At 40.2% G+C, this 25,805-nt stretch overlaps 1 protein-coding gene across 1 annotated transcript in view; it reads left to right on the top strand.

Moving 5' to 3' along the window:
* The window catches only part of LOC136168460 (uncharacterized), a 219,253-nt gene that overhangs the window by 75,078 nt on the left and 118,370 nt on the right, over positions 1–25,805 (top strand). The window contains 6 exon segments of the mRNA XM_065935978.1: positions 4,709–5,017; positions 5,098–5,415; positions 8,743–8,835; positions 8,912–9,226; positions 10,471–10,785; positions 20,024–20,338. Coding sequence (XP_065792050.1) covers positions 4,709–5,017; positions 5,098–5,415; positions 8,743–8,835; positions 8,912–9,226; positions 10,471–10,785; positions 20,024–20,338 — 1,665 coding nt within the window.

Here is a 25,805-nt window from a genome sequence, read left to right as displayed (position 1 = left end):
GCAGTTTTCTTAGAGGAAAGTTTTTATAATACAGATTCTGTATATTTAACAAATGTAAGTTTATTTTGCTCTCTTTTTTATATCAGATTTCGGTGAGTTGTGTTTCACAAGTAATGTGTTTTCAAGGACTAGGCCTACTTTACAAAAAAATTTTCAAATTAGAATAACGCTGGTTCATATCTCTTATGTTTAGATGTCGGGAAGATCTATTATGATAATCCTCCTTTTGTTACTGGTGTTGTTAATTTGCGTTCCCTCTTTTTTCTTAATTGGTTTTGCTAGAAGATTATCAGTGTTAATGTTCTTTTTAAGAGAATCACTAATGGATCCTATTGACTTTTTTGATTTGTATTCGCTTTCTACTTAATTGATTTCTGTACTCACTTTTCACTCCTCTTTTTCAGTTATGATCTTCCCTGATAGCTCAGTTGCTAGAGTCTGCCTGCAGTGCTGGAGACCCCTGTTTAATTCCTGGATTGGGAAGATCCCCTGGAGAAGGGATAGGCTACCCACTCCAGTTTTCCTGGGCTTCCCTTGTGGCTCAGCTGGTAAAGAATCTGCCTGCAATGCGGAGCACCTGGGTTTGATCCTTGGGTTGGGAAGATTCCCTGGAGAAATGAAGGCTACCCACTCCAGTATTCTGGCCTGGAGAATTCCATGGATTGTATAGACCATGGGGTCACAAAGAGTCAGACACGACTGAGTGACTTTCGTTTTTCAGTTATGATTATTGTTGCTTTTGTAGATTCTTGGGTCTTGCATCATTTTCTTCTGTTTCTATTTTTATTCTAATGTAGGCATCAAGGAAGCATCAAGGTTCTAAATTTTCTTCTAAGCTTCACTTTATTTTTAAGCCACCAGTTTTGATAGTATATAATTTCTTTTGTATTTTATTACCATAAAATATTTCTTTTTCTCTGAATGTATGCTTTGTCTTATAGTCTGACTTTGTATGATATTAATACAGATGCTGTATACAGCTTTCTCTGATTTGTGTTTGCATAGTATATAATTTTTTACCTTTTTAATATGTTTCTGTGTTTATATTTAAACACACATATATTTATAGATAGTATATTGTTTTGTCTTATTTTATCTGGTCTTATCACCTTGATGTTTATTTGGAGTACTTAAATTATTTACATTTAATGTAATTATTGATATAATTGGGTTTAAGTGTACTTGCCTGCTATCTGTTATATCTTTGTTCCTATTTTAATCTTTGAGTATATTTTATTATTTTATCTTAAAATTCTATTGGCTTATTAATCATATCAGATTTTTAGGTGATAATAGTGTTGAATTATTTTTTTAAATTTTAAAATAATTTTTATTTATTTTTGGCTGTGCTGGGTCTTCACTGATGCATGGGTTTTTCTCTAGCTGTGGAGATCAGAGACTACTCTCTAGTTGCAGGAACGAGGTTCCCATTGCGGTGGCCTCTCTTGTTTTGGAGCACAGGCTCTAGGGTGCACAAGCTTCAGTAGTCACCGCCCCTGGGCTCTAGAGCACAGGCTCACTAGTTGTGATGCATCGGCTTAGTTACTCCGTGGTATGTGGGATTCTCCTAGACCTGGGATCGAAACCGCATCTCCTGCGTTGGCAGATGGATTGTTCACCACTGAACCATTGGGGAAGCCCATGTTGAATTATCAATCTTTAATTGCATTCTACCTTGAAATGATATTATGTCACAACATGCAATGTCAGTCACTATAGTTTTCTTCCACTTCCCTGTTCTTATCTTTGGTGCTATCATTGTCATGCATTCTACTTATAAATTTATTATGAATCTTATAGTTTGTTGCTAATATTTTGCCTTAAATCTTCTCATAGAGAATCAGCATTTAGCTCAGTCTCTGCAGCTTTGAGAGGATCCCTGTTTTCATCTGCTGTCATCTCATTTTAGCTTGAAGAACTTTCTGAGGCAGTTTTGTGTAGTGTGTGTCTGGTGGCCTCCAAGTCTATCATCCTTCATTGACCTGAAATCATTTTAATTTTCATTCAGTTTTGAAAAGTATTTTCAAAGCTGATTCAATTCTAGGGTAACAAATGCCCAACCCCAATACTTTAAATATGCTTTTACATTGTCATCTGACTTTCATTGCCTCCAACAAAAAGTCAGTAAATAATACTTATCTTTTTGTTCCTTGTATATTAAGTGTCAAATTTCTCTGGCTGTTCTTAAGATTTTTTTTTCTTTGTTTACTGCTGAATTTCAGCATTTACATTGTCATGTTTTCTGAGAATGATTTCATTACCTTGTTTGGAGTTTGTTTAGCTTTTCAAATCAGTGGATTTACAGTTTTCAAAAAATTTGGAAAAACTTCATTTATCTTTTCTTAGTATTCTTCTGCACAGCCCTTATTTTGAATCTCCAAATACACATATTTTATATATTTTTATGTTATCCACTACATGCCACTGTGTTTTCATTCATATTTTTCTGCCTTTTGCTCTCTTTGGTTCAGTTTAGATAGTCTCTATTGCAGTGTTTTACTTCCCAATTCTTTCATTCTGAATTGTCTAGTCTCTTGTGTAATTAATCCAAATAATTGTCCTTTCCAATACTATATTTTTTCAGTTTTAGAAGTCTCATTTGTTTATTTTTCCTAGTTTTCCTCCCTGTTTATTTTTATTCTTCATTATGCATATTGATATTAGTGGTTTAAAGATCTCTTCAGCCAATTCAATCATTTCTATAATTTCTGGAGCTGATTTAAATAATTATTTTTTAAAAATGTGTTATGGGTTACATTTTTCCCCTTTGGAAATTCTAATAATTTTTTTGGTTGGATGTTGGGCATCACTAACCTGTCCTTTACCAGTAAGAACTTTAGAAATAAATAATCAGAACACATCTCAAAATCAGGGAATTGTACTTGATGAATCAAATAAAGTTTTTTCATTGGGTTAACTTCATTCTGTTCAAAATGTGTTCCTTTGATGACCAAATGATGAACTTTTAGTTTGGTTTGTCTCCTTTAGTTTTAAGACTTCCTTGATACCGCCTTGCCTGCCATATGCCCCACCTACACCCTACATCCTCAGCAGTAGCTATCCTTTCTGATTTTCTTTTCCATTCATCTGTATCTTTTAAAATGGTGTTTGCTTGTCTGAAGTGGGAGAAATGAAAAAGGATAGCAGTTTAAGTGGTAGATGGGAGGAGCAGAGGGCGATGTAATATGCTAACAACCTATTCAATAAGTTTTTCCCACAAATACTTACATATTTTGTTCATATTGTGGTTTTTCCAACTTGGAACTCTGCACATTATGGCTTGTTTGCTCACTTCCTCCTCCTTCTCCTTGTTCCTGCTTCTAGAATTGTAAAACATTCAACATGCCATCTTCTTTTAGAATTGTAAAACATTCAACATGCCATCTTCTTTTAGAATTGTAAAACATCTGTGAAAGAAATTAAAGACAATAAGATCAATGGAAAGTCATTCTGTGCTTCTAGCCTGGAAGAATTAACATTGTTAAAATGCCTGTACTTGTCAAAGTGATCTACAGATTTAATGCAATTCCTATCTAAATCCCAATGACATTCTTAATAGAAATAGAGAAAACAATATTAAAATAGGAATGTGTGGTTTAATTTTTATATATTCATGAATGTCCTGTTTCCTTATGACTATTGAGTTTTAGTTCCATTCCATTATGGTCATGAAAGATACTTGGAATTATTTGTTAAGAGTTATTTGTAACCTAGCCTGGAGAATATTCCATTTGTACTTGAGAAGAATGCATATTTTTCTGAGGTTAGAATTAGTACAATGATAGTATTAAAATCAAATAGCATTTTCTATGAGTCCTGTTTCAGAAGAAAAACCTTTAATAGGAGATGATCTGGAAACTCAGCTGTTTGGTAAGCTCCCACTGAGAACACACACTCTACCAGGTTCTTTGACTAATCCTAGGATTTCAAGTGAGTTGGCTGGGACTCTCTATGACTCTCTGAGTTTTCTTAATTCCTCTTCTTTCCCACTGAGGTCAATGAAGAAATTCATGGAATTTTTGCTATTGAGAAGACAAGATGTGATGACATAAACATGAATTAGTGATAGTGTCTATATTTCTTCTCTGGAGCTGTCTCCCGTCTACAGGTTGGCATCCCCTCATGGATCCAGCCTCAAGACTTTCCCTCATCTAAGTCACTTGAGGACTAGCTCCTGGGAGAGAAAACCGATCAGAATATTAGCCCCACAAGTCCCACGAAAGCTTTCTAAGCTTTGTCTGGATGCTAGGTCTCTAATCTCATAGCCCACGTCCCTCTGGGTGGCTTCTGTTCTGCCTATCTCTACTTTCAAGTGCCTGCATATTATAGATTATCCTTGGATCTGTAGGTCCTAGGTTGCTAAATGAGAAATTCACTTCTTCAACCAATGCTAAAAGATGTGTTTCCAGTATTCAGCCATTCCAATGATCTGAACTGGGCTCTGTAGTTTCTTGGCTCCTAGGCCAAGGAATTCAGATTTCTAACTAGTCTCAAAGTGTATGTTCTTGGGATTCAGCCATTCCAAACTGACCTTGTAATCCTGGATTTCTCTTTAGAAACCTGCTCAAGAAAATTCAATTATGACACTAACTGTCAAAGACTGTCTATATGCTCCACTTCTAAAAAGAAACACTTTCACACCACGGCCTGTAATGTGCAGTTTCAAGTCAGTACCACATTCACTGGTTTTGTTGTTATTTCCTCTTAGGATTTTCACGTCTGGCTGGAGGAGAAGGACCCTGCTCAGGGCGAGTAGAAGTGCATTCTGGAGAAGCCTGGATCCCAGTGTCTGATGGGAACTTCACACTCCCCACTGCCCAGGTCATCTGTGCAGAGCTGGGGTGCGGCAAGGCTGTGTCTGTCCTGGGACACGTGCCCTTCAGAGGGTCCGATGGCCGGGTCTGGGCTGAAGAGTTCAGGTGTGAGGGGGAGGAGCCTGAGCTCTGGTCCTGCCCCAGAGTGCCCTGTCCAGGGGGCACGTGCCACCACAGTGGAGCTGCTCAGGTTGTCTGTTCAGGTGAGATGCAGGTCAGGCCTTTCATCTCTGTGGACACCCTGTTCATGTGATTTTGCTGAAATCCAGTCTTCTTCTACCAGTGTATGCAGAAGTCCGGCTCATGACAAACGGCTCCTCTCAGTGTGAAGGGCAGGTGGAGATGAACATTTCTGGACGATGGAGAGCGCTCTGTGCCTCCCACTGGAGTCTGGCCAACGCCAATGTTGTCTGTCGTCAGCTTGGCTGTGGAGTCGCCATCTCCACTCCCAGCGGACCACACTTGGTGGAAGAAGGTGATCAGATCTCCACAGTCCGATTTCACTGCTCGGGGGCGGAGTCCTTCCTATGGAGTTGCCCTGTGACTGTTCTGGGTGGGCCTGACTGTTCCCATGGCAACCCGGCCTCTGTGATCTGCTCAGGTAAGAGAGAGGGACAAGGGCTACTGGTACTCAGGATGCTCCTGGAGTGAAACGTCCCCAAGAGCAGAGAGTGAGGGAAAATGGACTTCAAAGTCAGATATTTCGTGGTGAAATATGGATCTTCTCATTGTTCCTTTATTTTTCAGGCCAGGGCAAGAAGTGTGAAGGGGAATAGTATATTTTTAAGCAACATTGCTGCTTACATATAATCATAGAAGATAGTGTGGAAGCAGTAAGTGTAGACCTCAGTATGAACCCCAATCCAGAGCAACAAAGAGAATGTCCCCAGCACCACAGTCACTATTGTCCCCAGTAACTGTGTCCTCCCTCCTCTACAGGGAAAACTGCTTACCTAACTTCTTCTAACATAGTGTTTTATCAATTTTTGAACTTTATATAAAATGATACAGTATGTTGCATCTTTTGTATCTAATTTCTTAGACTCAAAATTATGTTTGGGATTCACTCATGATGTTGTATATTGTAGCACTTTATTTTTTTTTTTATTACCGTAGAGTATGACTTTGAATGATCACATGGTCATGTACTGATCAGTTCTACTGAGTATAAATCTGAGTTGTTTCCAGTTCTTGACTATTACAAATATGATACTACAACTTACCATGACAATGTCTTTGGATGCAAATATGTGTTACTTACTTTCCATGCTTAACCCTTGGTCTTTTCTTTTCTTTATTTAAATCAAATGGTGTCCTTTGATGAACTCATTTCTTAATCTTATGGAAACAAAACTTGCCAACTTTTTCCTGTACATTTAATGCTTCTTATACCCTTTCAAACAGAATTTTTGCCCACTCCAAGATCATAAAAACATTCTCCAAGAGTACCTTATGGAAATTTTATTATTTTTCTCTCGCATATAATTGTGGATTCCTTCTGGGATTGATATCGGTGTAAGATAAGGATCAGGTTTCATATGGACATCCAATTGACTCAATCTTTTTCTGAAAAAACTCTTTTCCCCACTTCAGAGATGCCTTCATCATAAGCAGAAGGGAAAGTATGTCTGTCCGTTTTAGGACTCTCTATTCTGTTCCATGTTATCATTTGTCTATCCTCGCACCAATACTGCATTTTCTTAATTATCATATTTTTGTCGTCGTTGTTGTTCAATCACTAAGTCATGTCTGACTGTTTGTGACCCCATGAACTACAACTCACCAGGCTTCTGTGTCCATCACTATCTCCCAGAGTTTCAAACTTTGTAGTAAGTCTTAATAATTTTAATTTATAAGAGTTACTTTATATTAATTCCTCTAACTTTGTTGCTTTTCTTACCAACTGTGATGATCATTCTTGCTTGCTTGTATTTTGTATGAACTTAGAAATCAGCTTGTCACTTTCACCAAAAGAAAAGCTTAAGGGTATTTTCATTGAGATTAGATTTAAAAATTTGAGAGGAGACAAAGAAATTTGAGGATGATTGACACTGACTATGTAGAGTTTTCCAAATCATTGACATAATACATCCCTCTGTTCAGTTAGATCTTGAATTTCTCTCAGAGATTTTGCCCATCTTCTACTAGGATTTCTCCTAGGTATTTTATTTTTGATGTTATGAGTATATTTGTGAAAGTGTCCTGTGACACTGTCAATTCTCTTTGAGTTGTTTTCGTCTTTTAATTTTTTAAATTTTGATGTCATTTGAGACATTAAAATGTTGGGAAAGTAATATAAAAGTTCCCTTCTGACCTTTACCTGGATTTCTGAATGTTAGTATCAAATTTTGCTTTAATCTCTCTGTGTGTGTGTGAGTGTCTTTCCTTCTCAATTCCCCTTCTGTCCCATTTCTTCCTGAATATGTAAAATCTTTCTGAATTAAGTTGAAGAAATGACGTTCCTTTATCCTTAGAACACTTCTAGGAGTTTCTTTACAGAACCAGAGTTCAGTCAAATCTTCAAATGACTTCAGCTCCAGGTGACATCTAATTGCAGCACTGAAAGACCCCACTGAAAGACTGCCAAACTAAGTTTTTTTCCTGATCAATGACTCAAAATCATAAGCAAAATGATTTATATATTCTTTTTCTTCAGCTAAAAGTTTTGCTTTTACATATTGATCAAATTGCTAACATCCGTTGAATCACGGAAAGAGCAAGAGAGTTCCAGAAAAACATCTTCTGCTTTATTGACTATGCCAAACCTTTGACTGTGTGGATCATAACATACTGTGGAAAATTCTTAAAGAGATGGGAATACCAGACCACCTTACCTGCCTCCTGTATGTATATCAAGAAGCAATAGTTAGAACTGGACACGGAAGAACAGACTGGTTCCAAACTGGGAAAGGAGTATGTCAAGGCTGTATGTTGTCATCCTGCTTATTTAACTTATATGCAGAGTACATCGTGTGAAATGCTGGGCTGGATGAAGCATGAGCTGGAATCAGGATTGCTGGGAGAAATATCAATAACCTCAGATATGCTGATGACACCACCTTTATGGCAGAAAGCAAAGAGGAGCTGAATAGCCTCTTGATAAATATGAAAGAGTAGAGTGAAAAAGCTGGCTTAAAACTCAACATTCAAAAAAGTAAGATCAAGGCATCCAGTCCCATCACTTCATGGCAAATAGATGGGGAAACAGTGGATAGAGTGGCTAACTTCATTTCTTTGGGCTCCCAAATCACTGCAGATGGTGACTGCAGCCAAGAAATTAAAAGACACTTACACCTTGGAAGGAAAGTTATGACCTAACCTAGACAGCATATTAAAAAGCCAAGACATTACTTTGCCAACAGAGGTCTGTCTAGTGAAGGCTATGGTTTTTCCAGTAGTCATGTATGGATATGAGAGTTGGACTGTAAAGAAAGCTGAGCACTGAAGAATTGATGCTTTTGAACTGTGGTGTTGGATAAGACTCTTGAGAGTCCCTTGGACTGCAAGGAGAGCCAACCAGTCCACCCTAAAGGAGATCAGTCCTGGGTGTTCTTTGCAAGGACTGATGAAGCTGAAACTCCAATACTTTGGCCACCTGATGTGAAGAGGTGACCATTTGAAAAGACCCTGATGCTGGGAAAGATTGAGGGCAGGAGGAGAAGGGGACGACAGAGGATGAGATGGCTGGATGGTATCACTGACTTGATGGGCATGGGTTTGGGTGGACTCTGGGAGTTGGTGATGGACCAGGAGATTTTGCGTGCTGTGGTTCATGGGGTCAAAAAGAGTAGGACACTATTGAGCGACTGAAGTGAAGTGAACCGAACAGAGCTTTCATCTTAGGCTCTATCACTAGGTCATTATTTCCCTTAATTCAGTTTTCTGTTCTTCAGCCCTTCCAGACTTCTGATCATTGTTGTTTCTTCAGGAAACCAGACCCAGGTGCTGCGCCAGTGCAACAACTCCCTGTCTGAACCAGCAAGGTCTGCGGCCTCAGAGGAGAGCGCCCCCTACTGCTCAGGTGAGGGTCACCCAGGACAGAAGACCCTTCTCATTCCCCAGGTCAACGCCCCATTGTCTCTCTTCTCTCTCCTCAGACAGCAGACAGCTCCGCCTGGTGGACGGGGGCGGTCCCTGCGCCGGGAGAGTGGAGATCCTTGACCAGGGCTCCTGGGGCACCATCTGTGATGATGGCTGGGACCTGGACGATGCCCGCGTGGTGTGCAGGCAGCTGGGCTGTGGAGAAGCCCTCAATGCCACGGGGTCTGCTCACTTCGGGGCAGGATCAGGGCCCATCTGGATGGACGACCTGAACTGCACAGGAAATGAGTCCCACGTGTGGAGGTGCCCTTCCCGAGGCTGGGGGCAGCACGACTGCAGACACAAGCAGGACGCGGGGGTCATCTGCTCAGGTCTGCGCTGCACACTGTCCACAGGCTGGGGGGAGGGTGGGGCCCTGGAGGACAGGGGTCTCAGCTCTGAGGGAGAGATGACGAAAGGACCAGAGAAGGAGGCTTCCTCCCATGGAGCCTGTGTTTTCAGTAGACGTGAAGACGAGGTGCTTTCACTTCCTCCTCAGCAGCGGCTGAGGATCTATTCCTTTCTTCTCCCCAGTGTTTCCTGGCAGAAGCATTTTTTTTTTTTTTTTTTTTTTTTACAGCTTTTCTTGAAAGCAAGGCTCTCTCTCCAGTTACATGCAAAAATTTTAAACCCACGGTACTAGTTTCCGTTTGCTTCCCTAACAATTTACCAATTAGTGATTTAAAACAGCATGTATTTATTTCCTTATTCTTCTGTAGCTTAGATGTCCAGCAAGGATCTCACTGGGCTGGAATCAAGGCTTCAGCAGGGCTGCATCACTTCTGTGGCTCTGGGGAAATCTATTTCTTGTCTTTTCAATCTTCTAGATAAAAAAAAAAGAAAGTTATTCACACAGTCGTGTCTGACTCTTTGCAGTCCCATGGACTGTATCCTGCCCTGCCCCTCTGTCCATGGAATTCTTAAGCTTCTAGAAACCGCCTACATCCCTTGGTTCAGAGCTCCCTTCATTCATTATCAGACCAGCAATGCTGCAGGCCTCCAAATATTATCGAGAGTCACATCTCTCTCTCTCTAGGCAGAGCTAAGAAATGTATTCCATGTTTAAGGATAGTGGGTCTAAGGATGTGCTTAGACTGGGTTCACATTGTTAATATAATATTCTAGCTTAATCTCACCGTCCCAAGGTCCTCTTCTTAATCACATCTGTAAATCCCTTTTGTCAGGTATGGTAACAGATTCACAGGTTGCAGAGATTGGGATGTGGACATTTTGGGGTTAATTATTTTGCCTATCTCCCTAATACCCACATCACATCCCTTGACATACTCTTCAAAGTTTTGGTCAGGAAGCAGGATTCAGCTTTCCTCCCTGACTAGCACCCACACAGTTTGGTCTTCCTCTCAGTTCATATCCACTACACCATTGTGGTAGAAATAGAAGGACAGACACAAATGGACAAAGTCAGTTAAAAGGGAGGCGATGTCAGTCTTGTCATCTAGTGGGTATCTCTTGAACAAGGTCAGAGATGAATGTTCACCATTTCTGGAAGAAAGGAAAACCTAAAACCTCCAGCAAAGTTTTCACTGTGTCCTGTCTCCTCCCTTTTCAATCTTAGAGTTCCTGGCCCTCAGGATGGTGAGTGAGGACCACCAGTGTGCTGGGTGGCTGGAAGTTTTCTACAACGGGACCTGGGGCAGTGTCTGCCGCAACCCCATGGAGGACATAACTGTGTCCATGATCTGCAGACAGCTTGGCTGTGGGGACAGTGGAACCCTCAACTCTTCTCTTGCTCTTAGAGAAGGTTCTAGACCCCGGTGGGTCGATGGAATCCGGTGTCAGAGAACTGACACCTCTCTCTGGCAGTGTCCTTCTGACCCTTGGAATTACACTTCATGTTCTCCAGAGGAGGAAGCCTACATCTCGTGTGCAGGTGACTTACTGTTTCTGTGTGTCTGTCCTAACCCTGTAGGATAAAGTGAGATTTGATATTTTAAAATCTAAGTGGTGAGTTTAATTTGGGTCCAGAAAATGACATTAAGTGAAAATGTTAGTTGCTCAATCATGTCCGACTCTTTGTGTCTGCATGGACTATAGCCTGCCAGGCTCCTCTGTCCACGGAATTCTCCAGGCAAGAATACTGGAATGGGTTTCCATTCCCTTCTCCAGGGGATCATCCCAACCTAGGTATCCCGCACTGCAGTCAGATTCTTTACTGTCTGAGCCACCAGAGAAGCCTAAATGAGGTAAGGATGAAACTGATTTTATCCACATATTCCAATCTTGTTTGTTAACATTTTTAATTGAGATGTAATTCTTGTAACATTATATTAGTTCTAAGTGTAAAACATAGTCTTTATATTTTTGTACATATTGGTAAATCATCACATGTACAGTAATATCCATCACCACATGTAGTTACAATTATTTTTCTTATGATCCCACAAGTAAGAATTTGCATACTGCAACTAAGACCCAGCACAACCAAATAAATAATTAATTTTAAAAGAGAGAATTATTCTCTTCATAGTCTTGACGTAAGAAAATGCATCATTTTTTTTTTAATCCACATTAGGGCTTCCCTGGTAGCTAAGCTAGTAAAGAATCTGCCTACAATGCAAGAGACCCCGGTTCAATCCTGGATCGGGAAGATCCACTGGAGAAGGGATAGGCTACTCACCCCAATATTCTTGGGCTTCCCTGATGACTCAGCCGGTAAAGAATCTGCCTGCAATGTGGGAGACCTAGGTGCGATCCTGGCTTGGGAAGACCCCTGGAGAAGGGAAAGGCTACCCACTCCAGTGTTCTTGCCTGGAGAATCCCAGGGATGGGGGAGCCTGGTGGGTTGCCATCTATGGGGTCGCACAGAGTCGGACACGACTGAAGCGACTTAGCAGTAGCAGAGCAACTTTCACAAACACTATATACAAAAATTTTACCTTCTTTCCTATATTACAGTTTTAAGATATCTTTCATGACAATATTTTTTTCTCTAGAATGCCTTAAAATTTTTTATTTATTTGTAGGAACTCTCTATAAACAAACATCACTTCAGTTCAGTTGCTCAGTTGTGTCAGCTTCAACATCAGTCCTTTCAATGAACACCCAGGACTGGTCTCCTTTAAAATGAACTGGTTGGATCTCCCTGCAGTCCAAGGGACTCTCAAGAGTCTTCTCCAACACCACAGTTCAAAAGCATCAATTCTTCGGCACTCAGCTTTCTTTATAGTCTTATAAAGAAACATCACTTACTCTTCCTTAAATATTTTTGTAAATATTTCCCCCATTTTTTGCATATATTTTAAAGGTTATATATGTGAATGGGGGATTATGTTATCAAATCTCTAAATGTTTACTTTTTTGACATCTGCCTTTAATGAAATGTTTCATATGCCATTCTTAATCCCAAAATAACATCAAATCGTTTTATTTTCTGCAAATAATTTTAAGTTCCACTAAAGAATATTCAAAACCTAATTTTTTAAAAATCTAATTTTGAATTCATTTATTTATCTGAATTTATTTTACTATGTGTGATTGTGTAACATCATCACCAGATAAGAATTATATTTTAGATATGTGATAGCTTCATCACAAAATAAAAACATATTGCTTCATGATTTCATGGATATGATGTCAAAAGTACAGGTAACAAAGCAAATATAGACAAGTAGGAATATATCAAACTTAAAAAGCTTCTTCAAGCCAAAGGAAACATCAACAGAGTGAAAAAATAAGCTAGCACTAATTATGTAAGGTATTATTTTCCAAACAAACAAGGAACTCCTGAAACTCAAGAAAAAAAAATCCAAAACCTAAGAACTCAATTAAAAAATTGGCCAAGGGCTTGAATAGAAATGTCTATTCAAGAAGACATTTGATGTCTATAAAGAAGACATACAAATGGCCAATGGATATATGAAAAATGCTTGACATTGTCAATCATCAGTGAAATGTAAATCAAAACCACAAAGAGATATCATCTCACACATGTCAGAATGACTTTTTCTTTTTAAAGACACTTAAGGGTTGGCAAGGCTGTGGAGAAATTGACACTTTCTGTGTACTTATCCACATTAAACGTATAAATTGTATTAATAAAGCTATGCGATCCAGGGGTTAAATCTCTGGACTTTCACTGTCATGGGTCAAAGTTCAACCTTTGACCTGGGAACTAAGATCCCACGAGCCACAACACAGCCAAAAAACAAACAAACAACAACACAAAAACTATGACCAAAAATTCTGTATGATTTACAGTGATGTCTGTTTTCATTCTTGGTATTGTTAACTTCCTTTACTCTCTGCTCTGCATTAGTATTGATCAGTGTTCATCAGTTTTCAATGAGCCACGCTTAAAGGGTTTTCTATCTTATGCTTACCCTCTTTTCCATTCATTTTTGTTCCTTTTTAAATTAACCCCAACATAGTACATCCTTTAGACTTTCTCATCTAGTTTCTTAATTGGGAGCTTACTTTTTTCACTTTCAGTCTTTCCTCTTCTCTAAATCTAGGCTATAAATTTCCCTTAGGCACTACTTGAGTTTCATCATAAGAATTTATGATCATATCATTATTTTGTGTTTATTATCATTATTATCATATCTTTATTATCATTATTTCACAATATTTACTAAATTTTAAATTTATTCCCAGACTCAGGTGTTTTTTGGAAGGGTGTTGCTGAATTTCCCAAAATAGGGATGGCTAACAATTTTTCTTATTAATTCTTAATTTTATTGCACTGTGGTCAGAGTAAATACTCTGTATGAGTTCCAAGAGTGAAAGATGTTGTCCCATTCTGTGGTCATTTTGAGAAATGCTCCTGTGTGTTTGCAGGAGTGTGAGCTCTCGCACTGTTGGGTGCACTGCTCTGTGTTACTTAGTTAGATGTGCTCACTATGCTGTTGTACATCTGCTGTGATCTTTGTTTTTGTATGTTTGGTTTGCATGCTATCGAAAAAGATACAGTATTAATCCCCCATTTTGATTGTGATTTTGCCTATTCCTTCTTTTCATTCTGTCAAGTATATTTCAAAGCTATGTTCTGTTAACCTTTCTTGAATTTTGATGTCTATATCTTTATTAAGGGTGCATTTCATTATAATCATGAAAATTCCCTCTTTAATTCAATTAGTGTTCAGTTCAGTTCAGTTGCTCAGTCATGTTCGACTCTTTGCAATGCTATGGACTGCAGCACGCCAGGCTTCCCTGTCCAACACCAACTCCCAGAGTTTACCCAAACTCATGTCCATTGAGTCGGTGATGCCATCCAGCAATCTCATCCTCTGTCGGCCCTTCTCCTCCTGCCCCCAATCTTTCCCAGCATCGGGGTCTTTTGAAATGAGTCAGCTCTTCACATCAGGTGGCCAAAGTATTGGAGTTTCAGCTTCAACATCAGTCCTTCCAGTGAACATCAGGACTGATCTCCTTTAGGATGGATTGGTTGGATCTCCTTGTAATCCAAGGGACTCTCAAGAGTCTTATCCAACACCACAGTTCAAAAGCATCAATTCTTCAGTGCTCAGCTTTCTTTACAGTCCAACTCTCACATCCATACATGACTACCTCAAAAACCATAGCCTTGACTAGATGGATCTTTGTTGGCAAAGTAATGTCTTGGCTTTTTAATATGGTGTTTAGGTTGGTCATAACTTTCCTTCCATGGAGCAAGCATATTTTAATTTCATGTCTGCAGTCACTATCTGCAGTGATTTTGGAGCCCCCCAAAATAAAGTCAGCCAATGTTTCCACTGTTTCCCCATGATTTGCCATGAAGTGATGGGACTGGATGCCATGATCTTAGTTTTCTGAATGTTGAGCTTTAAGCCAACTTTTTCACTCTCTTTCACTTTCATCAAGAGGCTTTTTAGTTCTTTTTCACTTTCTGCCATAAGGGTGGTTTCATCTGCATATCTGAGGTTACTGATATTTCTCCCGGCAATTTTGGTTCCAGCTTGTGCTTCATCCAGACCAGCGTTTCTCACGAGGTACTCTGCATATAAGTTAAATAAGCAGGATGACAACATACAGCCTTGATGTACTCCTTTTCTTATTTGGAACCAGTCTGTTGTTCCATGACCAGTTTTAACTGTTGCTTCCTGACCTGCATACAGGTTTCTCAAGAGGCAGGTCAGGTGGTCTGGTATGCCCATCTCTTTCAGAATTTTCCACAGTTTATTGTGAACCACACAGTCAAAGGCTTTGGCATAGTCAATAAAGCAGAAGTAGACGTTTTTCTGGAACTCTCTTGCTTTTTTGATGATCCATCGGATGTTGACAATTTGATCTCTGGTTCCTCTGTGTTTTCTAAAACCAGCTTGAACATCTAGAAGTTCATGGTTCACATATTGCTGAAGCCTACCTTGGAGAATTTTGAGCATTACTTTACTAGCATGTGAGATGAGTGCAATTGTGGGGTAGTTTGAGTGTTCTTTGGCATTGTCCATCTTTGGGATTGGAATGAAAACTGACCTTTTCCAGTCCTGTGGCCACTGCTGAGATTTCCCAAATTTGCTGACATATTGCGTGCAGCACTTTCACAGCATCATCTATTAAGATTTGAAATAGCTCAACTGCATTTCGATCATCTCCACTCGTTTTGTTTATAGTGATGCTTTCTAAGGCCCACTTGACTTCACATTCCAGGATGTCTGACTCTAGGTGAGTGATCACACCATTGTGATTGTCTGGGTCATGAAGATCTTTTTTGTACAGTTCTTCTGTGTATTCTCACCACCTCTTCTAATATCTTCTGCTTCTGTTAGGTCCATACCATTTCTGTCCTTTATTGAGCCCATCTTTGCATGAAATATTCCCTTGGTATCTCTCATTTTCTTGAAGAGATCTCTAGTCTTTCCCATTCTTTTGTTTTCCTCTCTTTCTTGGCACTGATCATTTAGGAAGGTTTCTTATCTCTCCCTGCTATCTTTGAAACTCTGAATTCAAATGGGTATATCTTTCCTTTTCTCCTTTGCTTTTTGCTTCTCTTCCTTTCACAGCTATTTGTAAGGCCTCTTCAGACAGCCATTTTGCTTTTTTGCATTTCTTTTTCTTGGATGGTCTTGATTCCTGTCTCCTGTACAATGTCATGAACTTCCATCCATAGTTCATCAGGTATTCTATCAGATCTAGTCCCTTAAATCTATTTCTCACTTCCACTGTATAGTCATAAGGGATTTGATTTAGGTCATACCTGAATGGTCTAGTGGTTTCCCCCACTTTCTTCAATTTAAGTCTGAATTTGGCAATAAGGAGTTCATGATCTGAGCCACAGTCAGCTCCTGGTCTTGTTTTTGCTGATTGTATAGAGCTCTCCATCTTTGGCTGCAAAGAGTATAATCTATCTGATTTTGGTGTCGGCCATCTGGTGATGTCCATGTGTAGAGTCTTCTCTTGTGTTGTTGGAAGAGGGTGTTTGCTATGATAGCTGTGTTCTCTTGGAAAAACTCTATTAGCCTTTGCCCTACTGCATTCTGTACTCCAAGGCCAAATTTGCCTGTTAGTCCAGGTGTTTCTTGACTTTGTACTTTTGCATTCCAGTCCCCTATAATTAAAAGGAGATCTCTTTTTGGTGTTAGTTCTAAAAGGTCTTGTAGGTCTTCATAACACCGTTCAACTTTATATTCTTCAGCGTTACTGGTTGGGGCATAGACTTGGGTTACCGTGATATTGAATGATTTGCCTTGGAAATGAACAGAGATCATTCTGTTGTTTTTGAGATTGCATCCAAGTACTGCATTTCGGACTCTTTTGTTGACTATGAGGGCTACTCCATTTCTTCTAAGGGATTCTCACCCACAGTAGTAGATATAATGGCCATCTGAGTTAAATTCACCCATTCCAGTCCATTTTAGTTCACTGATTCCTAGAATGGTGATGTTCACTCTTGCCATCTCCTCTTTGACCACTTCCAATTTCCCTTATTCACGGACCTAACATTCCACATTCCTATGCAATATTGCTCTTTACACCATTGGACCTTGCTTCTATCACCAGTCACATCCAGAAGTGGATATTGTTTTTGCCTTGGCTTTGTACCTTCATTCTGGAGTTATATCTTCACTGATCTCCAGTAGCATATTGGGCACCTACTGACCCGGGGAGTTCAGCGTTCAGTGTCCTATCATTTTGTCTTTTCATTCTGCTCATGGGGTTCTCAAGGCAAGAATACTGCAGTGGTTCGCCATTTCCTTCTCCCATGGACCACATTCTGTCCGGCCTCTCCACCATGGCCTATCCGTCTTTGGTGGCCCCACACGGCATGGCCTAGTTTCATTGCGTTAGACAGGCTGCGGTCCTGTGATCAGATCGGCTGGTTGTCTGTGGTTGTTGTTTCAGTCCATCTGCCCCGACGCCCTCGCTCAGCACTACTCTCAAGTCGTGTATCTTTTCTAGAGTCTGCTTCCTGGGACACTGATAAAGCTACTCCAGTTTTCTTACAGCTAGTACATTTTCCCATCATTTTACTTTTTCAACCTTTCTTTGTTTTCATAACACAAAGTGGTCATTTTGCAAATAACATTCGTGTCAGTTTTGTTTTATCTTAATCCATTTATTGTAAATGCAATTACTGATATTGATGTGTTGGTATTTGCATTTGCTTTTAATTGATCCACATGCTTTATGTTACTTTTTCTCCCCCCCCCTTTTTTCTTCCTTTAGTATTAATAAATGTGTTATTATTCCAGATTTCCCTTTTTCCTTTTGATTTTCCACAGCTTTACTAGGAGTGGGAATTTTCATGCTCTTCCATTTATATATTAAAAAAATTCTCTATCATTATATCTTCAAATATGACTTCTGTAGTTCTGTCTCTCTGTCTCTGTATCTCTTCTCTCTCTTCTACTCTTTCTTTTCCTTCTCATCTCTCATCTTTAGGACTCCTCTAAATCACTATATTCTAAGTTCTATCTAAAATTCGTTTGACTTATTCATTCACTTTTTAATCCTAGATATTTTATTTTAGGTTGGCAATGGTTCCATTGCTATTTTTATTTGTTTATGATTATTTGTTGATTTTTTCATCTTTTTACCTGTAGATTCTCTCCTTCTCTCTTTCCCCCTAAATACATTAATCATAGTTAAAATCCTTATGCATTTCTATCATGTGTGTCTCTGCATTCTCATCTCTTTTTTTCACTTTGGTCATTTGTCATGTTATCCTAACTTGTCATGTCATTTTTTTATTGAATGCTATAAATTACATATGAAAAAGTAAGATAATTATGATACATTTTGTAACACCTAAAAGGATTTACCCTTTGTTTTGCTGGACAGGTAGGGGGGAAGGGGTGTATATTATTCAAACATCTAAATATAACCTAAAACTGAGCTGTAACAAGTGTGGGTTGCAGTTTTGGTAGCACTCAGTCCACCTCTGATTTCTCTGTCCCTATGACAAGGGCTTTCAGAGATTTCAGTTCAGAGCCTGGATTCTCTGGTAGCTCAGTACCCAAGAGAATGAGAAAGACTCTACTTTCCAAGTCTTTTTATATAGTTCTTTAGCCTCCTGTCCTTCACAGCTTATGTACTCGGCAGATCTTTGAGGAGAAAACGTGCTGTGTGAGAGAGGCTCTCAAGACTGTAATTTTGTCACTCCAGCACCAGGTAACTCCCAAATTATGCTGGCTTCCTGTCACAACAATAGTCCTCTGCTTGCCCAAGCCCAGATTCTGAATCATTAAATTATGCAATGAACCAGCAAATTCCCAGAGAAAAAGAAGCTATAGATCCTTGGCTAACATTGAAATAGTCTCCACTCTAGAATTTTAGCATATTTAGTCCATGTTGTGTCAACAAATGTTGAATGCATTTACTGTTTCTTAAAAAACATTTTCCAGCTTTTTAAGTTGTATCCAGCAAGACCCAGCAAAACACATTGGCCTGTTGTGAACTCCTCCATTTTCCGTGGAAGTGGAAAATTTTAGGTTTAATTCTCTACTTCATCATTTACTTAAAGTGCAACACTGATAGAGTTTCTTTAACCTTTCTTTACATCACTTTTATGTATAAAAGGAGAGGAGAATACAGTGAACCTGTTAATGTTATTTGTTCAAGGGCTTGCAGGAATGTAACCTATTTCTGCTTGGTGATAGAACTAGAAGGGCTTCGCCGGTGGCTCAGCTGTGAAGAATCCACCTGCAATGCAGGAGACACTGGTTAGATCGCTGGGCCAGGAAGATCCCCTGGAGGAGGACATGGCAACCCACTTCAATATTCTTGCCTGGAGAATCCCATGGGCAGAGGAGCCTGGTGGGCTACAGTTCACATGGTCTTAAAGAATTGGACATGAATGAAGTGACTACGCAAACATACACACTATTTCCCCCTAAAGATCACATAACTCCAAAATTTGAATGATAGAGATTCTTGACACGAAGTCCAAGGAGGGATTATATTTTTGGGGGGAGAAGAAGCAACATTCTATGATTCCCAGTGGAATCTGGCCAGTGTCAATGATATCATCTCTCATGCAAAGTTGTTCAGTCTACTCAAAGAAATCACATTGTTTGAAAGTAAGTATCCAGATCTGAAGTCTGAAGCTTAGAACCGCAAATGAAATATTCTGGAGGTAAACCAAGATATCACAGAATCCATTTGTTTTTCAGTTCTGAATACCAGGGAGAAGGATTCTAATGGTAGAGGATCCATGATTGCTATCTGAGGCATCTGAGGCCAGTTCCTGACTCCACTCCCTTTGATCAACCCCTTTAACTCTTAGGTCTACGGCATGAAAATATGTGTGCATTGAAAGGAATCCATCCAGCTGCCAGCTCATTCCTGTGACTCTAAACTCATTTAACTGCTCTGGGTAGAGACACTAATATTTCCTGTAAATCTTTCTCTGAAGCTATGCAGAACTACAGATCAGAATGTTAACTCTGATAGGACCTCCTACCACCTTCTGTCTCACTGCTCACTAGAGTGTTTTCAACTTAATATTTTCTGTTTTATTTTCTTCCTATTTTTCAAGCTTATTATTCTCTTGCCACTGGTATAAAAAACCAGACCCAGCTGCTGCCCCAGTGCAATGACTCCGTGTCTGAAGTAGCAGGGTCGGCAGCCTCAGAGGAGAGCGCCCCCTACTGCTCAGGTGGGGGTCCTACAGGACAGAAGACCCTTCCCATTCCCCAGGTCACCTCCCCATTGTCCTATTTCTCTCTGCTCAGACAGCAGACAGCTCCGCCTGGTGGATGGAGGCGGTCCCTGCGCTGGGAGAGTGGAGATCCTTGACCAGGGCTCCTGGGGCACCATCTGTGATGACTACTGGGACCTGGACGATGCCCACGTGGTGTGTAGGCAGCTGAGCTGTGGAGAAGCCCTGGATGCCACTGCCTCTTCTTACTTCGGGGCGGGATCAGGGCCCATCTGGCTGGCTAAAGTGAACTGCAGAGGAGAGGAGTCCCAAGTGTGGAGGTGCCCTTCCTGGGGATGGCGGCAACACAACTGCGATCATCAAGAAGATGCAGGAGTCATCTGCTCAGGTATGGTCAGTTCTTTGTCCACCGGCTGAGAAAATGGAAAGTTCCAAGAGAGCTGGTGTCTGATCAGCAGGACAATAGGAGATAGGTGAGCTAGATGGGACTGAGAAACCTCCCCATCCTCCCTGAGTGCACTGTGGCTATGAGTGATGAGCTTCATTTACTTTCCTCTTATAAATCTCTGCTATTCTTTCCATCTCCAGTCGACTTACCTGATGCTAAAATAACTTTATTTATTCTCCCAATTAAAATAAATCCTCATAATTTTTTTTTATAATTCACTTTTTGTAAGAGTGAAACATCTGCTAATTGCCACATACACATTCTCTTTGCACAGGGAGGCTATGAGAAGGAGGGACTAAAATGAGGATGTACTTTCCTGGGTGGAGTTGTTTCTGTACAAACAATGTGAGACATTATTTTGCACTACGCTAGTAGGAGTGGGGAGAAGGCAATGGCATCCCACTCGAGTACTCTTGCCTGGAAAATCCCATGGACAGAGGAGCTTGGTAGGCTGTGGTTCATGGGGTCGCTAACAGTCGGAAACAGTGAGCGACTTACTTTCACTTTTCACTTTCATGCATTGGAGAAGGAAATGGCAACCTACTCCAGTGTTCTTGCCTGGAGAATTCCAGGGACGGGGAAGCCTGATGGGTTGACATCTATGGGATCACACAGAGTCGACACGCCTGAAGTGACTTGGCAGCAGCAGCAGCAGTAGGAGTGGAGTCTACACTTACTATAGGAGGATATCATTTACATATATAGAGGTGATCCCTAAAGGGATATCATTTAACAAATCAAAGATTCTTATGGATTTGTGCCAGATTTCAAGTTTCCTTTGCATCAGTTCAGTTCAGTAGAGTCGCTCAGTCGTGTCTGACTCTTTGCAACCCCATGAATCCCAGCACGCCAGGCCTCCCTGTCCATCACAAACTCCCGGAGTTTACTCAAACTCATGCCCATTGAGTCGGTGATGCCATCCAGCCATCTCATCCTCTGTTGTCCCCTTCTCCTCCTGCCCCCAATCCCTCCCAGCATCAGGGTCTTTTCCAATGAGTCAAGTTTTCGCATGAGGTGGCCAAAGTATTGGAGTTTCAGCTTCAGCATCAGTCCTTCCAATGAACACCCAGGACTTATCTCCTTCAGGATGGACTGGGTGGATCTCTTGCAGCCCAAGGGACTCTCAAAAGTCTTCTCCAATACCACAGTTCAAAAGCATCAATTTTTTGACACTCAGCTTTCTTTATAGTCCAACTCTCACATCCATACATGACCACTGGAAAAGCCTATGCCCCAACCAGTAATGCTGAAGAAGCCGAAGTTGAACGGTTCTATGAAGACCTACAAGACCTTTTAGAACTAACACCCAAAAAAGATGTCCTTTTCATTATAGGGGACTGGAATGCAAAAGTAGGAAGTCAAGAAACACCTGGAGTAACAGGCAAATTTGACCTTGGAGTACGGAATGAAGCAGGGCAAAGGGTAATACAGTTTTGCCAAGAGAACACACTGGTCATAGCAAACACCCTCTTCCAACAACACAAGAGAAGACTCTACACATGGACATCACCAGATGGACAACACTGAAATCAGATTGATTATATTCTTTGCAGCCAAAGATGGAGAAGCTCTATACAGTCAGCAAAAACAAGACCAGGAGCTGACTGTGGCTCAGATCATGAACTCCTTATTGCCAAATTCAGACTTAAACTGAAGAGAATAGGGATAACCATTAGACCATTCAGGTATGACCTAAATCAAATCCCTTATGACTATACAGTGGAAGTGAGAAATAGATTTAAGGGACTAGATCTGATAGACAGAGAGCCTGATGAACTATGGACAGAGGTTCATGACATTGTACAGGAGACAGGGATCAAGACCATCCCCATGGAAAAGAAATGCAAAAAGGCAAATTGGTTGTCTGAGGAGGCCTTACAAAAAGCTGTGAAATGAAGAGAAGCGAAAAGGAAAGATATTCCCATTTGAATGCAGAGTTCCAAAGAATAGCCAGGAGAGATAAGAAAATCTTCCTCAGTGATCAATGCAAAGAAATAGAGGAAAACAGCAGAATGGGAAAGACTAGAGATCTCTTCAAGAAAATCAGAAATACCAAAGGAACATTTCAGGCAAAAATGGGCTCAATAAAGGACAGAAATGGTATGGACCTAACAGAAGCAGAAGATATTAAGAAGAGGTGGCAAGAATACACAGAAGAACTGTACAAAAAAGATCTTCATGACCCAGATAATCACGATAGTGTGATCACTCACCTAGAGCCAGCATCGTGGAATGTGAAGTCAAGCGGGCCTTAGAAAGCATCACTGTGAACAAAGCCAGTGGAGGTGATGGAATTCCAGTTGAGCTATTTCAAATCCTGGAAGATGATGCTGTGAAAGTGCTGCACTCAATATGCCAGCGAATTTGGAAAAGTCAGCAGTGGCCACAGGACTGGAAAAGGTCCATTTTCATTCCAATCCCTAAGAAAGGCAATCCCAAAGAGTGCTCAAATACCACACAATTGCACTCATCTCACACGCTTGTAAAATAATGCTCAAAATTCTCCAAGCCAGGCTTCAGCAATACGTGAACCGAGAACTTCTAGATGTTCAAGCTGGTTTTAGAAAAGGCAGAAGAACCAGAGATCAAATTGCCAACATCCACTGGATCATCGAAAAAGCAGGAGAGTTCCAGAAAAACATCTATTTCTGCTTTGTTGACTATGACAAAGCCTTTGACTGTGTGGATCACAATAAACTGTAGAAAATTCTGAAAGAGATGGGCATACCAGACCACCTGTCCTGCCTCTTGAGAAACCTGTATGCAGGTCAAGAAGCAACAGTTAAAACTGGACATGGAACAACAGACTGGTTCCAAATAGGAAAAGGAATACCTCAAGGCTGTATATTGTCACCCTGCTTATTTAACTTATATGCAGAATACCTCATGAGAAACGCTGGGCTGGAAGAAGCACAAACTGGAAGTAAGATTGCCGGGAGAAATATCAGTAACCTCAGATATGCAGATGACAGCACCCTTATGGCAGAAAGTGAAGAGGAACTAAAAAGCCTCTTGATGAAAGTGAAAGAAGAGAGCGAAAAAGTTGGCTTAAAGCTCAACATTCAGAAAACTAAGATCATGGCATCTGGTTCCATCACCTCATGGGAAATAGATGGGGAGACAGTGGAAACAGTGTCAGACTTTATTTTTTGGAGATCGAAAATCACTGCAGATAGTGACTGCAGCCATGAAATTAAAAGATGCTTCCTTTGCATATTTAGATGTAAATGTTCATAGTTCTTTGATGGTAGAACTAGAGAGCTGTGAATGAAATGCTCTGAGTCATATATTCTTTCATTGTTACTAGAAAAGTATCTCTCCCCAATTTTTCCTTTAAGATATCTGTATAAATGCAAACTTTGGAGGACCACTTAGCCATGCACTGGCAAGTCAAAGGTGGAGGTAACAAGACATGAATTTCTGTGTTTTATGATAAGAGATTATGTAGTTTATATTTGATGATTTCAAATATAAGAATATATGATTTCAAAGATATAAGAGACTTGTGTTTAGGGGCTTGTTTGGAGCAAGAGGACAAATGTAATTTTTTAAGAAGGTGGAGCAGGTTTTACAGTAGCTGGGAGGAAGGGGAATGGCAATGGTAGTTGATGAAGGCAACTGTGAGGTTCTCTGAGCAGCACCTCAGAGAAATGAAAGTGAAAGAGGAGAGTAAAAAAGCTGACTTGAAACTCAGCATTCAAAAAACGAAGATCATGGCATCCTGTCCCGTCTCTTCATGGCAAAGAGGTGGGGAAAAAATGAAAACTGTGACAGACTTTATTTTCTTGGTCTCCAAAATCACTCTGGACAGTGACTGCAGTCATGAAATTAAAAGATGCTTGTTCCCTGGAAGAAAAGCTATGACAAACTTAGACAGTATATAAAAAAACAGAGACATTACTTTGAGACAAAGGTCCATCTAGTCAAAGCTATGGTTATTTCCATAGTCATGTATGGATGTGAGAGTTAGACAATAAAGAAGGCTGAACACTGAAAAACTGATGCATTTTTTTTTTTTTATATTAGTTGGAGGCTAATTACTTCACAACATTTCAGTGGGTTTTGTCATACATTGATAGGAATCAGTCATAGAGTTACACGTATTCCCCATCCCCATCACCCCTCCCACCTCCCTCTCCACCTGATTCCTCTGGGTCTTCCTAGTGCACCAGACCCGAGCACTTGTCTCATGCATCCCACCTGGACTGGTGATCTGTTTCACCATAGATAATATACATGCTGTTCTTTCGAAACATCCCACCCTCACCTTCTCCCACAGAGTTCAAAAGTCTGTTCTGTACTTCTGTGTCTAGTTTTCTGTTTTGCATATAGGGTTATCATTACCATCTTTCTAAATTCCATATATATGTGTTAGTATGCTGTAATGTTCTTTATCTTTCTGGCTTACTTCACTCTGTATAATGGGCTCCAGTTTCATCCATCTCATTAGAACCGATTCAAATGAATTCTTTTTAATGGCTGAATAATATTCCATGGTGTATATGTACCACAGCTTCCTTATCTATACATCTGCTGGTGGACATCTAGGTTGCTTCCATGTCCTGGCTATTATAAACAGTGCTGCGATGAACATTGGGGTGCACGTGTCTCTTTCAGATCTGGTTTCCTTGGTGTGTATGCCCAGAAGTGGTATTGTTGGGTCATATGGCAGTTCTATTTCCAGTTTTTTAAGAAATCTCCACACTGTTTTCCATAGTGGCTGTACTAGTTTGCATTCCCACCAATAGTGTAAGAGGGTTCCCTTTTCTCCACACCCTCTCCAGCATTTATTGCTTGTAGACTTTTGGATAGCAGCCATCCTGACTGGCGTGTAATGGTACCTCATTGTGTTTTTGATTTGCATTTCTTTAATAATGAGTGATGTTGAGCATCTTTTCATGTGTTTGTTAGCCATCTGTTTGTCTTCTTTGGAGAAATGTCTGTTTAGTTCTTTGGCCCATTTTTTGATTGGGTCATTTATTTTTCTGGAATTGAGCTTCAGGAGTTGCTTGTATATTTTTGAGATTAATCCTTTGTCTGTTTCTTCATTTGCTATTATTTTCTCCCAATCTGAGGGCTGTCTTTTCACCTTGCTTATAGTTTCCTTTGAAGTGCAAAAGCGTTTAAGTTTCATTAGGTCCCATTTGTTTAGTTTTGCTTTTACTTCCAATATTCTGGGAGGTGGGTCATAGAGGATCTTGCTGTGATTTATGTCATAGAGTGTTTTGCCTATGTTCTCCTCTAGGAGTTTTATAGTTTCTGGTCTTACATTTAGATCTTTAATCCATTTTGAGTTTATTTTTGTGTATGGTGTTAGAAAGTGTTCTAGTTTCATTCTTTTACAAGTGGTTGACCAGTTTTCCCAGCACCACTTGTTAAAGAGGTTGTCTTTTTTTCATTGTATATC

The sequence above is a fragment of the Muntiacus reevesi genome, chromosome 1, assembly GCF_963930625.1.
Source record: "Muntiacus reevesi chromosome 1, mMunRee1.1, whole genome shotgun sequence".
NCBI lineage: Eukaryota > Metazoa > Chordata > Mammalia > Artiodactyla > Cervidae > Muntiacus > Muntiacus reevesi.
The sequence above is the reverse complement of the archived record's forward strand: the minus strand, read 5'-3'. Positions and strand labels throughout refer to the sequence as shown.